We start from the raw sequence: 14,159 nt of genomic DNA on the forward strand, positions 1-14,159 counted from the left end.
TTCTTGTTTCAGATTCTTGTGTTTTGGTGAGTTTTTATTTAGTTTTAACGATTTTTATAAATAGGATTACTTGATTTGAAAAACATGTAAGAAAGTTACAGTCGAGTGTTCTCGACTGTGAGATACCCGCCACCCATTTTTAATAAAAGCAAAATATTGCGGTATTATTTTCAAAAATATATCGATATAGTACACTATTCAAAATATACCATAGACGGCACAATGTACCAGATTGTCGGCCAAAGCAACTAAGACCCCGAGTAAGTAGGCGTTTTTCCTATACAAAAGTATTTCTTTAATAACTTCCACAATTTTTATCTGATCGCAACCAAATTTTCGGGAATCGTAACTACTATAGTAATTATTGTATATACCAAAATTCTAGCTTTAAAATTACGCTTGTTATTCGATTTTTTTGATTTGCGGGGGCGGAAGTGGGCGTGGCAAAAATTTTAAACAAACTTGATCTGCGTGCAAACATAACAAATACTGTCGAAAAAAATTATAGCTCTATCTCTTATAGTCTCTGAGATCCAATGTTTCATACATACAGACGGACAGACAGATACGGACATGGCTAGATCGTCTCGTCTGTCTGCCTGTTACATACATTTCCTGCCGGCACAAATGACCCTATGGGTAGCGGGTATAATAAAATATAAATAATGATATGGAGGAGTTAAAATCGAATATATTGTAAAATCGAATATAATGTAAAAACCAGAATCTGAAATGCAATATAATTGGTAAGTTTTTATTTTATTTAAAAGATTTGATTGCTTGATTGACAATTTTGCGTAATTAACATGTCTAATCTTGTAATTATAACAATGTTGTCTTTGGATTCTTCAGTCTGCCAAATATGTGGGTTGTACGTAGACTTTTGTCGCCCACAGTTCACTTACTTAGCCCACTTGAACGGAAGCAAGTTATAAATACATTACTATTTAATGGTGGCATATAGTCGATAATGAATTGGCAAATGAATAGCTATAAAAATCGCGACAAATGAGAAATTATATTAAATGCATAGCACATCATCTGTTTGGAATATGTTATCTTTTTGCTGTTGGCGAGTTCTAATTTCAGACAGATAGAAATACAATGGGTAAATGTAAATATAAATAAACATATGTAACCATTGTTGGCGTTTCTCGCTGTTGTTCAACAATTAAGTGACTGACTGCTATATTCTTTATTGTTGTTATTGTATTGTTATATACAACAATACTACATACAATCCAGCGTCAATTTGCGCACACACAATTGTTTTGAAATTTAATCTTATCGTTTGCCAACTACTCTACAGATATAATACCCTAAACAAATTATTCAAAAGGGTATGCCAATTGAGATATAAGTCAAAGAAGATGTGAAACTCGTAGAAAAATAACGAATACCTAAAAATAATAATTTGATAATGGTATTAGATGAATAAATTAAAAATACAATGAGAAACTAAATTCATTTCAACTTTTTTAAGTTCAATATCTAAGAATAGATTGTTCTATTAAGTTAAGGTAGATCCAGAGAAATACCATAAGAAACTAAATTGCCTATTACTTTTTAGAAATCCAATATCTTAAAATAAACTTTGCGACACGATTAAGAAGATTAAGTTAAGCAATAACTAATTCTTAAGTGAACCACATGGTAACTTAATACAACTAGACTATTAAACCAATAAAATTGTAAATTTTTTAAAGAAATATTAAGTTGTGGATCATTTGATGATCGCATTGTGGCAAATTTAGAGTGGAAACAATTTAATATTACCATATGCTCGATTTTATTTATTTTTCATCTTCGCAACGCTAATGGGTTAATGCAATTTATTATACAACAACAGCAGTAGCAACAACAACAGCAGCAGGAGCCAAAGCGTGTCAAGTGAAATGAAAATGCGACTGGCGACGACCTTGAAATCCAAATTGTGGCACGATGACGTCATCCGTCAACACAATATCAAAACTGGCACAACCAACAGGCAATGAAACGCGACGAGACGAGTAAAAACAGCTGTTGTATATACGTATGTATGTATGTATATGTATGTGCATATATCGTGTTGTGTACCAACATTAGAACCTAACACATTTGAAATAGAATGCAATTACAAATTTACCCAAAAATTCTATGCATAACTGAAAAAGCCGCTTTGTCCCAACAAAGAATCTTTTAGACTTATTTTTTATTTTTTTTTCATCTCATTTTATTTTATTTTGTTTCTTTTTTGATTTTGGCCGCAGCTAATTTCCTCATTTTAATGGCCACAGAAAGCGAAACCGGTTTGTCTTGTTTGTTGTTCTCCGGCCAATAGAAGTGCGAATAATTAAGCAGCTGACAAAAACCAGCAGCCAAAACAACAGCGAAAACATGCGTGTGCTTATATAGTAGATTTCGGCCTAGAGACATTCAACTTTCATGATTGTTTACCATAGACATAACTTTAGGTGTTATACGCTCGTAGAGGAAGAAGTTAATTATTCAATTAATTAGCAGAGAAAGTCGATATCTACATCATTCTTTATTTAGCTATCAGGTCTTGAGAAAACAAAAAAAAAGAGTTATTGATGAAATATAACAACTGATTTTATATATCTTGCATTTTGCATTCATTTTAATACATTTGGTTGTGTTTTTTCCTTTTTTTGTTTGTTGTATTTGCGTGTAGAAAAGTGAACATAAAATCAACGTCCTTTCATACGCTGCTCTCTCTATAAGTGTATGTGAGTGTCGTGTCTGTGTTTTATATATATATAGTATATCTACATAGCTACATACATGGTTTTGTTTACATCATATTTAATTAAACATAATAAATACATATCTAAGCATATAAATATATATACGTGTGTATATTAATACAAATATATTTATATATATATAGATATTTAACAGATAATACATCCACTTGTTACGTCCACACTAAACATTGGGCCTCCCGTCTGCCGAACGATCCGACAGACTCAACAGTAGTACAAGTGATACAAAAATACATAATGAATAAACCCAATCACAGTACCAAAACTCAAGTGATGCCAATAACTCCTCTTGCAAGCTTCTCTCTTGTCGTATTACAAATGGGATTTCGTTTCGTTTCATTTGCTGTTTTTTTAGATAGAAATTTCGCTAGATTTTCACGAGCCAATAGTCACGTTCCTTAATTCGATTTAGCCGAATACGGACTGGTTGAGCCAACCGAAGGCGGTGTGGGCGTGGCACCACTGCGTATGCCATCCCCTTCACAGACGTATTTGCCTAAAGGGACGAGAGATGCATAATTAATTTACTCCATTTCATTATCGTCGTTGAATTCACTTACCCGACACAAAACGGCGCTTGACCAAGGACAAACGATAGCCACTTCCTTGCAGCTCGAATTCGATGCCTGAAAGTGTGGTGCCCTCGCAATTGAACTGTGTGGCCAGCATGGCCGGTGTGGAGGGACCATCGTTGAGCTCCAGCCGAGCACGCAGCGTGCCAACGCCACCATCCTGCGAATTCTGCGAAATGTCCGTAAAGTTCCACACCAAACGATTCGATTCTCCCAACCTAGAAAGGTAATTGAAAAGACTAAGTATGGAAAGGAAGAGTTATAGTTATAAGCTACTTACCAGGACGAATGCGGCTTTGATTGCACATTGCGCACGGAGCCATTAACCGGCACAGAGAGTGTTACATTCAGCAACGGCGAGGCGCTGGCCATGGCATGATTATTGTACTTGTAGTCAACTTTAAGCGCCGTGTAGCTGGGCTCGCACTTCCAATAGCTGACCAGCTGGAACGGACACGAGCTGGCGCCCGGTTTGGTGCGCACCTGATACTTGAGTATGTCGACGTTAAAGTACGAGGCATTCGGATTGTTCTCCGCCTGACGTCGCAACAAAGCCGTCAACGCTGGCATATTGAACTCCAGCAGCGTGCTCATCGCGCTCGACTGTTGGCGATCGCTGTGGAAATTATAGAAATTAATAAAAATTGTCAACCATAGATCAAACATTACTCTACTTACATCTGAACCAACTTGCCGTTGGGCACCAGGTTATCCAGATTTTGTACTTGCTTTATGCGAAAGCCCAGCTTGGCTGGATTTGGATTATTGGCTAGCAGACCGGCAATGCCGGCTGGGAATGATAGCATCATATCACCGGACACCTTCACCTGGCAACGCGACTCATCGCTGCCTCTGAAATAGGCGTGGATTATCTCATGGAATGCAACCGCCAGCGGTATTGTGTCCGATATGCCAATCGTGAGCGGCGACGGACCACGCGACGATCCCATGCCCCCAATGGCAGTTCGGAACTCCAGACTGCCAATGCTGTCCGCTCGATTCATTGCTGGCGCTGGACTCATCCGACCGCGTCCCACTGTCGCACTGCCAGCTGCAGCAGTTGCCGCTGTGCCAATGGCAATCATATCCGAGCGACGTGAGGGAGGACGCGGTATAACTATGCTGCTGCCACCAGCTGATGTGGGTGTGGGTATCTGACGACCTGGCGGCTTGCTCAGCGTGGCCGATGGCGGCGCCGAGGCACTCATTTCCCCCAGCTCCGAGAATATGTCGCCCAGATCCGCATAGCGATTGTGACTCGCATTGTTGGCATTGTTGTTGGAGAGCGTCGGACTCTGCAGCGGTGCATACGGATGCACGCTGGCCGTAGGCGTTGAAGCATTGGAAATCTCTGGCGATTGTTGACGTGAGACTACTGCTCCACGTGTGCCACCTTGCAACTGCTGGCTGTGATGCTGTGGGGGTTAAAATATAGAAATAGTTGAATAAATCAAGCGTATAAATTGTAGTTACATTTAAAAGGCCAACAAGGGGGCGTGGAAACGTTCTAAAACGGAATTCAACTGCGTTGGAGACACATAAATGGCGTTACCAAATTTGGCAGCTTTAACGCTCATAGTTTTTAACAAATGAGTATTTAAACAAACGGACAGACAGCCAGACAAATAGTTTACTAACCGCAAATACGCCAGTGGGCGACAACGAGATGTTTTCCACCGTTGCTCTTAGCTCATCCACGCTGGCCGAAATCGGCGCTTGTCCATTGTTCAGTGGCTTGATCTTAACATGAATGCGTCGCTTGTCGTTGTCTGAATCCGTATCCGAGTCGGAGTAAAAGCTTCCAGCTGCTGAATTACGTGAGCTTTGAGTATGCAGCATAGTATTTAAAATATGATTTTGTCTTACACTTATCGTGGCCCTCCTCCCAAGCAATTTCCTTGGCTGGCTGTATGCTGAATCCTTCCTCATCCACCTCATAACCACCACCGCTGGCATTGGCCGCATTTGCAGTGCCCGCTGTTGACGAGCCCGCTGCCCCAGCTCCTGAGGTGTTGCTGGTATTAGCCAAACCATTGCCAGTGGCGCCCGTTCCAATTGCACCGCCTCCACTGCCACCCATGCTGCTGACACCCGCCGAATCGACGCTGCCTTGAGCCGAGGTGGCAGACAAGGCAGCCAAGCCGCCTCCAGCACTGCTGCCACTTGAGTTTTGAGTCTTCATGCTGCGTCCATGATCATCATAGTCCAAGAGTGTGTTATTGGCTCGCTCCGCGCTGCAGCAAAGAATGAGTTACTATGCCGTTTGATAGTTAATAATAGATAACTCACCTGGTTAGACGCTCCTCCTGCTTATTGTCAGCGGCCTCGTTGTCTTTCTTCTTCTTTGACTTTTTGGTTTTTGCCTTGTCGCGTCTACTACGCAAAATGCCCGAAACTGCAGCGAGATTATCCATAAAACAATCGAGAGTTAGAATTTTAGTCTCTACTTAACTCTTGAACAAACATTAAGTACATAAACATTAAACTAACGCTGCACTTAAAATCAACACAAATTGAATGTGCAGTATCTAGTTTAAAAGAGGAATTTAAGAATGTTATGTGAATATGCTACACTAATTGGGATCATAAAGTATAGAATTGCATAACGATCAAGAGAAATTCTGATGACAAGTTTAGTGCGAAATTTAAGATATGCCTGAAAAGGGAGGGACTTTTTCAATGAACTCAAACACCGCCATAAATTACAACGAATGATTAGATGAAGATGTTACAAAATTGTGAGTGAATGCTCAATGCTTGCGGGAACTTGTCCTTAAACTAAATGCACATGCAAGAGGTGTGAAAATTAATATGTACATTCATGACTGTAGAATCTGAGGGAGGGGGAATTGATTGGGGAGGTATTCACTTTACGTTCATGTTGGTATTTACATTTACCCTGAGAGTTCGATGTGAATATATTTAAAAGTGACGTTGTACGTCTGGACGTTGTTGCTGTTGTTGTTGTTGTCGTGGCCCCATTGTTGCCCACTGCAGTCTGTTGTTGCTGTTGCTGATGATTGAGATGATCTTGCTCGTTTAATGATTTCGATAATTGCTGCTCGCTTGTCGTTGCATTCATTTGCTTTCGACCATCTACATTTGCAGTTGGTGTTAAGACCTCATGCGGCTCGTGTTGCTGTTGTTGTTGCTGATCTAAAGTTGTGATTTCAATTAGTTTTGATCGGTGGTGCATAGATGATTGAATTTAAATTTGAATGAATTGCATGATGATCGTGATGATGATGTCGTGACACAAAAAGCAAGCGTGTTGAGTTGTGTAATGCAGTGTAGTGGTTGTTGTGTAGTTTAGTGTTTGAGTTTGTTAGTATTGTTAACAAGAGTGTGTTTTGTGTGCGTACAAAAAGCATGGGGTGGATTAACCTGGGACATTGGCTGAGTGTTTGAGTGTACATTTCGAAAAGTATAACATAAGACATAAATAATAATAATAATAAAAATGTAACATAAATTGAAAACAATAACTTATTGAAAACTATAAACTAAGGACGTAATTATTTAGCATTTATATTTACAACACCAAGCATTAGGAGATAAATGGCACCAACTTCAATAGTCAATATGATGGAAATGCCAGACAATTATGTTTATGCACTCGAATGATCGGTTGTAAGACAGTTTTACATAAACAATACAAATACAAAAAGAGACAGACAGACAGAAAAAGACAGAGAGACTTCAACCCTTAATAAGAAAATTAAAGAAAAGAAAAAAATAATAGAATGAACCTTGATTATCCTGATGCTCAGAGTTAGGGGAATTTTTGTTGGTGACATTGGTGGTGAAATTAATCGTGCCAGTTGTTGTGTTGTTCGTGTTCGAATTGACACTTGTTGCTGTTGTTGTGATGATATTCGTGTTGTTGTAATTGTTGTTGTTGGCACTGTTGCTGTTGCCAGGCATACCGAAATTCGCAGTGCTGGTACTTTGCTGTTGCTGTTGCAGCTGCTGTTTGCTGGCTGTTGGCATAAACCACGAGCGCAGACTCTTCACCGTTGACGTTGTACCACTGGCTGCGGCCGGCTGTGCACCTAGTGTTTCGGGTGAAGTGGGTCGAGGCGATGACAGCGCACCGCCACTGCCCAGCATCGCATCATCCGCATACGGAATACTACCGCTGGCCGCGCTGCCGCTGCCCAGCGATATGCCAGCCAAAGCATCGCCCCCAGCACCGCTGCCGCCGCCGCCTCGTTGATCCATTGACACCAAACTGCCCGAGGCAGCTGCAGCGGCGCCACCAGCACGTAATGCAGCTTGAATGCTGGTTGCCGAATTCGAGTTGGATGCGGCAGCAGACGCCTGCTGTGGCTGCAATCGTGATCCGCCCGACAGCGTGACAAATTCCAATTCGAGCATTTCTGTAAATAGCATTTGAGTGTTATGGCATCAATTGACATTTGACCCGTCAATTAATCAACATACCAGGCTTCTCGAGACCCGTGTATTTGTTCAACACGAACTGCTCCAGCAGCTTGTCCACAGACATGTCCACAAATTGTCGCTTGAAATCGGAATGCACTTGACCGACCATGTCGTGATTGTTCTGCAGCATCTCCAAGTAAGTGGACAGAAATTCTTTCATCTGCCGCAAGTGCACTTCCTCGATCTCTTGAAAGCGCTGTTCAAAATTGAATTGGTTATAATTTTACTTTTAAAATACATATTGCACATTCAATTTACCTTGCATGTTTGTGTCATGCGACGCTCGAATTCGTTTTTAATCGGATTATGCTTGTCGAGCAGCGCTTTGTACTCCTCTTGCAGTTTCTTCAGCTTGCTTTCCAGCTTCTCGGCGTCCTTGTGCGAGCCGTTATCCTTGCGTAACTTCTCCAATTCCTGCACCTTGCTGGCATACAAATCGCGCAGCTTTTGCACCGCCACCGTCGATGTTTGTATCGCTTGCACGCACTCGAGTGTCTGCGACTCCTCGTCCTTGACGCACTTGTGCTTCTTGTGCAGCTCATCGGCATACTTGGCCACATCCTTGACCAGCTCTGTGAGCTTTTGCACCATCTGCATGTGCAGCGTGGACAACTTCTCGGCCGAGGTGCGCAGTATGGTCCAAACTGGAGCAAAGGTGCTGTTCAATGTGCCTGTGCTGGCTTTGTGCGCCAGCTTAGACATCATCTTTGAATTTTGCTCCTCAATGTTGGATTTCTCACGCAAGAATTCGGACAGCTCCTTGCTGGCCACCAGTCCGAATTTCATATTGTGATAGAGCACATCGAATCCATTGTTCTTCTCACCCTATAATTTATAAATCGAATTAGTCATTTATTTAGTTCAACTTTTGTTCATTTGCTGTTTACCCAAAAATAATCGTTAAAATCCACCGTCATTTTGAATGCTTTCTTTTAAATGCTTCGATTAGAAAATATGTCGCAGGCTTTGCCTTTGATGTGGTTGATTGGATTTTCGTCTTCTGCTTAGTTAATTAATTGACTTGGATTCCCAATCCATATGCCCCCTAATGGCGCAATGTCGAGCACAGTGGCACTTTGGCTGTCTGGCAGGCAGAGCTCATCATCATCATTGTCAGTGTCGCCCTCGGCGTGCTTAGGAAGCATTGGTTGCAGGTGCTCCTCCCTTGTGACTGCGGAGAAATAAGAGTTTTGAAAATTAGTATTGTAAACATTAGATTAATTAGAAATTCGATAGCTCTACATAAAGATGCTCTTATTCTTAATATTTCGTAGCAACTGAACAACTTTTCAACCCACAACCTACAGGCTGGATAACATAAAGTCACTCAAAAAGAAAGGCGTAGTCAATGCTTCCATTTAGGAAAGACTCGGTTAGTTTTATTAATATATTAAGTACTTATAGTAATACATGATTGGTTTGAATAGCGCACAGATTATGAGTTGTGGCATATAATATCTAAGTGCATTCAAACTCCGCCCTGTAACTTGACCGTTTCCTGGTCAATGCGTTCCTCCAGGGCGCGTGTTAAAATGGTGCAGCAGTCCTTGATGGCATGATAGATGATATTCTTAATCTGTAGCTTATCCTCATGATTGGTGTGCGAGTGCGAGAGCCGTCTGAACTCGTGTGTGAGATGATAGCAGTGCGTAATATTCTCTGGCGACACAAAATCCTCGGCAACTTTGATGCAATTGTGGAGATTCTGCACCTGATGCGGAGCACCAGCTGGTATAAAGACAGCATCGCCCAGACACTGGACAATCGGATAACCCTCCACGCCATACTCCTTGAACAAACGAGCCCGCAACTTATCATCCAGATACCAATTCTGATCGTGTATGGGATCATGATCCGGTTCGAGGCGAAACCCTTTCTCCAAGGTGACGCGATTCAGCAGATCACGTATTTTGTCCGCATCACGTGCCGGAAAAATGTGCCACAATGCGCCAGGCAACACATCCGGCGATTGGCAACGTGCACGCGTAATATAATCACAACCACCCAAGGCAATGGCACGCTGAGTGGCCGCCAGCTGTGGCTTGCTATCCTCATCTGTGGGGATGCCCACATAGACCATAATATTGACGGCGTCTGAGATGTCCAGATGCAAGTTGGTGGTGCCTTTATCCGGATGCAATGCCGAGCCATAGGCATTGTACATCTTGGGCCCCAAATCAGGGGGCACAAACATCTTGGGCAAGCAGCTGGCAATGTTAAGATTGCCGGTGCGCAAAGTATACTCCGGCATGGGTAATCCACGCATCAGATCCGCAAAGCGGGTGGGCAAGATCTCGGCGAAATCATCGCCTGGTGGCCAATCCTTTAGCTTGAGAAGCATAGGCTTGCCATTGGCATCCAGCAGACGCTTATGCATGCATTGAAATCCCTCCCAGAAGTGACGCATTGGTTGATTGGGCACCAGATTGCCATTGAGGCAATTGATTAAATCGTTGGGCTTATCGCCAAAGTCGCAACAAAACGCCTGCGGATGCCACAAATCCAAATTTAGTGATCGCGCCACTTCCGAGATCATCACAGGCTGTCCACATTTCCACACCTCCTGGTATAGCACGCGATTGTCCGGATGCATAGGGTCCGTGAGACGCAACAGTTTGCCATCACAGAGCCACTCGTGTGGCACGCCAGGCGCCAGTTGCGTCGAGTGTGCCAGCGTCATAGCACGTGGTGGCAAGAAACGACGCAATCCCGCAAGACCTTTGCGCAAAAAGTTAATGTGCTTGAAATTGTCAAAAGCGCTCGTTATGGGATCCTTGCCGAGTGTCTCCTTGGTCCACACACGCCCCGGTACATAGTCAATGCCATGCTGCCGAGCAAACTCCAATTTCTTGGCATGCAACAACTCCAATCGCTGTTGCTGTTGCAGTGTTTGCGCCGTTGCCAGCGAGGAGGCGCTCGTCTGTTGTTTTAGCTGCGACTCCTTGATCATATCCTCAATAAACTGAGTCAGCTCCTCGTCCTTGACTTGCTGCTTGCTCAGCAAACAGCCGCAAACCTGCGGCACCTGCCACAGCATGCGTACCTCGTGCAACAAACGTCCGAGCACATTAAGTGCATCCCCAGCTATGATTTGGGTCAACATCAATTCCGACAGCGAATGCTTCTGCTGCTTTTCGTCGGTGCAGAGAAACCATTGATGCTCGTCGTTTCCACGTTGAGTCTCAATGCGCCGCTTTACCTGCAGTCCTTCCTTGCGATCCTTGAAGCAATCGATGCACACACCAAAGCCGCACTTGTTGCACGTCCAGTGGTAATTGAAGAGCGTCGTGTCACACACATCGCATATCTCTCGTATCCCTTGCACCGCCTTCTTCCATGCAATCGTGCCATCGGGATTCTCGTGCAGTTTCAACGCCTCCGCCTCCTGGCGCCACAAGTAGCAAAACTGATCACCAGCGTGCAGCAAAATGTAGCGACATACTTGGATATCCATATAGCCAGCTGTAGGCGCCGTTTTACCGTCGGGCTGCCAAATGCTATAGTCATCGCTGGTCGGTTCCTGATACGGATTGGGAAAGCCTGCCACGCTCAGTTCTCCTGCCTCGTTGTACTGCAGACGTCGAAACTCGTAGAATCGACAGTAGATGTCATTGTTATTACTGTTGCTGCTGTTGTTGTTGTTGCTGCTAATGTTGCCGCTGCTTAGTGTGGCGGCTTGCAGCCCATGACGACGACGACACTCGCGGCACTTCGGGGTCTTGGATTCCTGGAGCTTAAAGCAAGGCAAGTGCTGCAAGAAGATGGCACAATTGGCGCGATATTCTTGATCCAGCTGCTGCTCTTCAGCGGTTAGTTCAATGGCATTGCTTTCTTGTAGCTTCGGCTGCTGTTGTTCCATGTTGCCCCTTCCACTTGTTGCATCATCTGCTTGTGCTTGTTGTTGCGGTTGTTGTTGTTCCAAATTAGCACGCTTATTGCTGCTGCAGCTTTCATTCGATATGCGGATCTCGATAATGGATTTTGGTTCCGGGCGTGTTGACGAGAGCGAAGCATTTGACAAGGCGCGCTTGCGACAATTTTCGGGCAGCGTTGCCAGACTTAGATTATCTGCTGTTTGTGACATTGCTCACACTGTGCACGCGAGTATTCAGCGAAGATGGGAGAGAGAGAGAGAGAGAAAAAGCATAATATGAACATCTCATAATAAGCCAGCTTATTACAGTTTTGAATTTGTAGCCAGCCGGCTTTATTAAGTACTGCAACAAATTCACTATCGATAAAACTGTCATAGTCAGCAGTCATCGAGCAACGACGCATTATTTGTTGTAAAAACCGTTACTATCACTTGCACTTTTTTTCCATTAGCAAAATCATTTACATACATATATATGTGTGTGTTGTCTTTATTGATAATGCGAGTCGGCTTATCTATGAAATTGAAACATAAGTTATCAGAGTATAGTGCAAAGAAACAAGGTCAGAGACTCGAGCAATAATTTATCATTGAATTAAAGGGGCGTTTGATTAGAAGCTTAAAATGTATAAACATTTAAATATATACATATTTATGTACTTAACTACACATTTGTAGACCTGATAAGCCTAATACATTAATGCAAACACCCCCCAATATGAAAACCATTGAATTAGCAATTATCACACACACACACAACTATGTAAATATGTGTTTGCTGATAAAATTTAAAAAAAAAATGAGGTTTTATCTTTTCCCACTTTAACAAAATTTGAAATATGTATATAAAAATGAATGTGTTGATTACAGCAATTAGCTGCAATTTGAACGTTTTCCCTTCTCTTGATTCTCTCCATCTATCTCACTTTTCCTCGCACACACAAGTTGCAACAAGTGTCACTGTCATTTGCAGTATATCGATAAATGTTCTGCACTTGCACTTTGCAATCGATTACTAAGGTGCGGAAAAATCCGATTAGGGTCAGGTCAAGCTGAACTTTGTTTAACCACTTGGGTTACATAAATCCAATAAGCTCGCACATGCATGCTGTTTTTTTTTCTTTCGTTTCAAACCTTGAATGATACACAACACTTACACACTTACTCACTCACACATGAATACTTTTGTGGCACATGAATACTTTTGTGGCACTGGCGATAATGTTTTGGGCGTGAACCGCAATGAAGCCGCAGCTACGGCTCGTTCGTCTTATCGATGTTTGGGACTGCACACACACATACACGAAGGCAAACAGAGAATTATAAAACAAATGAACCGTTGCTTGCATTTTAGTACTTGCCCTCTGCTGAATTGATGAATCAATTCACTCTTTCATTGACCTTTCAATTTAATTGGCACCAAGAACTCATATTACATAGAATTGTCGTCGCTCCAAGGCATTAAAATCAATAAATAACAATGCCAACGACTTTTATTAGGAATAGTACGAGTACGCTAAATAGTATAAGAAAGGATGCCAGCCACTTCAGTTCTAACTTTATTCTACGAATATTATAATATTATGTGCGCAAAATCAAATTAAATTTTGAAGCCGCCTGATAACACACTAAAATACTACCTTTTATATCATAAACACAGCAGACGCTCGACAACACTGGTCAGGGATTACTACATCGCTACTCACCCTACTACCTTTTTAACGTGTGTTGTTTTGTCAATGAGTCGAAATTTTTTGCACAACCATTTTTCAGGCTCTTGTATATATAATAATTCAACACAAACTTGTGAGCAGTTTGCGAATTCACTTTAGGTTTAACCACTCTCGTTTAAAGCAGCCCATCAGATATGGGGGCTCTAGAATTTTTATCAATTTAAATTGTGTACTTAATATAACAAACACACCAATACACACACACCACGTACGTTTCCCTCACATACACACATTCTTAGTTGAACGATCTAGCGTTCCAGCATACGAAGTACGCATAGTATGGGTGTATATTTGTATGCACGCCCGCACGCATACATGCATACGCAAGTGTATGGAAGGGGCAGAATATAAAACAAGCAAATTTTCACGGAACTATTTATACGCATTTTTCTCAACGATTTTCACTTACGTTTTATTGTTGAATATTACCAGCACACTAGCACATTCGTTTTACAAATTATTAGCATTTAGATGTCGAATTATTTCTGTAACAAAATTTAACTTTTCTGCACCAACGCGCACACATACACTCAGACATATACAGCGTGACCACAATTTGAATTACAAGAAATACTATTTTCCTTCGATAGTTCGATTACTCAGTCGATTATCAATTTAAGGTCACACTTTATTACATGGAGAATAGTAGACGTTATTTTCCAAATAACAAATAATTATTCTTATAAGCAAACGGAACAGATTTATTCAGATCGTGAATAACGACATATTTATAGTAACACAATCAAAACTATCGAAATAATATCGCTATTTA

At 42.0% G+C, this 14,159-nt stretch overlaps 3 protein-coding genes and 1 long non-coding RNA gene across 8 annotated transcripts in view; 1 reads left to right on the forward strand and 3 right to left on the reverse strand.

The window, feature by feature from the left end:
* LOC133836953 (uncharacterized) overlaps window positions 1-14,159 on the reverse strand; it is a 65,577-nt gene that overhangs the window by 35,751 nt on the left and 15,667 nt on the right. The gene's annotated exons all lie outside the window — the stretch shown is intronic.
* On the forward strand, window positions 1,440-3,011 carry LOC133839093 (uncharacterized). Its single transcript, XR_009894050.1, has 2 exons — window positions 1,440-2,032; window positions 2,250-3,011. It is a non-coding gene; the product is annotated as an uncharacterized LOC133839093 (long non-coding RNA).
* Window positions 2,591-13,933, reverse strand: LOC133839087 (F-BAR domain only protein 2). 5 transcript variants are annotated; one of them, XM_062270420.1, is made up of 13 exons: window positions 13,797-13,933; window positions 8,668-8,951; window positions 8,039-8,605; window positions 7,781-7,976; window positions 7,087-7,716; window positions 6,236-6,493; window positions 5,627-5,732; window positions 5,204-5,571; window positions 4,976-5,142; window positions 4,016-4,752; window positions 3,618-3,953; window positions 3,326-3,555; window positions 2,591-3,261 (listed from the first exon to the last, which is right to left on the reverse strand). In XM_062270420.1, the coding sequence occupies exons 2-13, from the start codon at window positions 8,695-8,697 to the stop codon at window positions 3,164-3,166; spliced, it is 3,723 nt and encodes a 1,240-aa protein (XP_062126404.1). In that variant the 5' UTR covers window positions 8,698-8,951; window positions 13,797-13,933; the 3' UTR covers window positions 2,591-3,163. The 5 variants fall into 5 exon arrangements, with proteins under 5 accessions (XP_062126404.1, XP_062126401.1, XP_062126400.1 ...); XM_062270417.1 differs by lacking the exon at window positions 6,236-6,493; XM_062270416.1 differs by lacking the exon at window positions 6,236-6,493 and having other exon boundaries at window positions 4,976-5,145.
* Window positions 9,124-13,922, reverse strand: LOC133839088 (lysine-specific demethylase 3A-A). Its single transcript, XM_062270421.1, has 2 exons — window positions 13,797-13,922; window positions 9,124-11,872 (listed from the first exon to the last, which is right to left on the reverse strand). Exon 2 carries the CDS (start codon window positions 11,862-11,864, stop codon window positions 9,249-9,251), a length of 2,616 nt encoding a protein of 871 aa, XP_062126405.1. The 5' UTR covers window positions 11,865-11,872; window positions 13,797-13,922; the 3' UTR covers window positions 9,124-9,248.

The sequence above is a fragment of the Drosophila sulfurigaster genome, chromosome 2R (assembly GCF_023558435.1).
Source record: "Drosophila sulfurigaster albostrigata strain 15112-1811.04 chromosome 2R, ASM2355843v2, whole genome shotgun sequence".
Taxonomy (NCBI): domain Eukaryota; kingdom Metazoa; phylum Arthropoda; class Insecta; order Diptera; family Drosophilidae; genus Drosophila; species Drosophila sulfurigaster.

What these genes read in the sequence shown, in the direction of transcription:
- LOC133839087 (XM_062270420.1), bottom strand. Translation starts at nt 8,697, where the DNA reads ATGACGGTGGATTTTAACGATTATTTTTGG. An exon ending in CACGGGTCTCGAGAAGCCTG is followed by an intron (nt 7,717 to 7,780) that starts GTATGTTGATTA and finishes TGCTATTTACAG; the next exon opens with AAATGCTCGAATTGGAATTT. An exon ending in GGAGGAGGGCCACGATAAGT is followed by an intron (nt 5,143 to 5,203) that starts GTAAGACAAAAT and finishes GTAATTCAGCAG; the next exon opens with CTGGAAGCTTTTACTCCGAC.
- LOC133839088 (XM_062270421.1), bottom strand. Translation starts at nt 11,864, where the DNA reads ATGTCACAAACAGCAGATAATCTAAGTCTGGCAACGCTGCCCGAAAAT.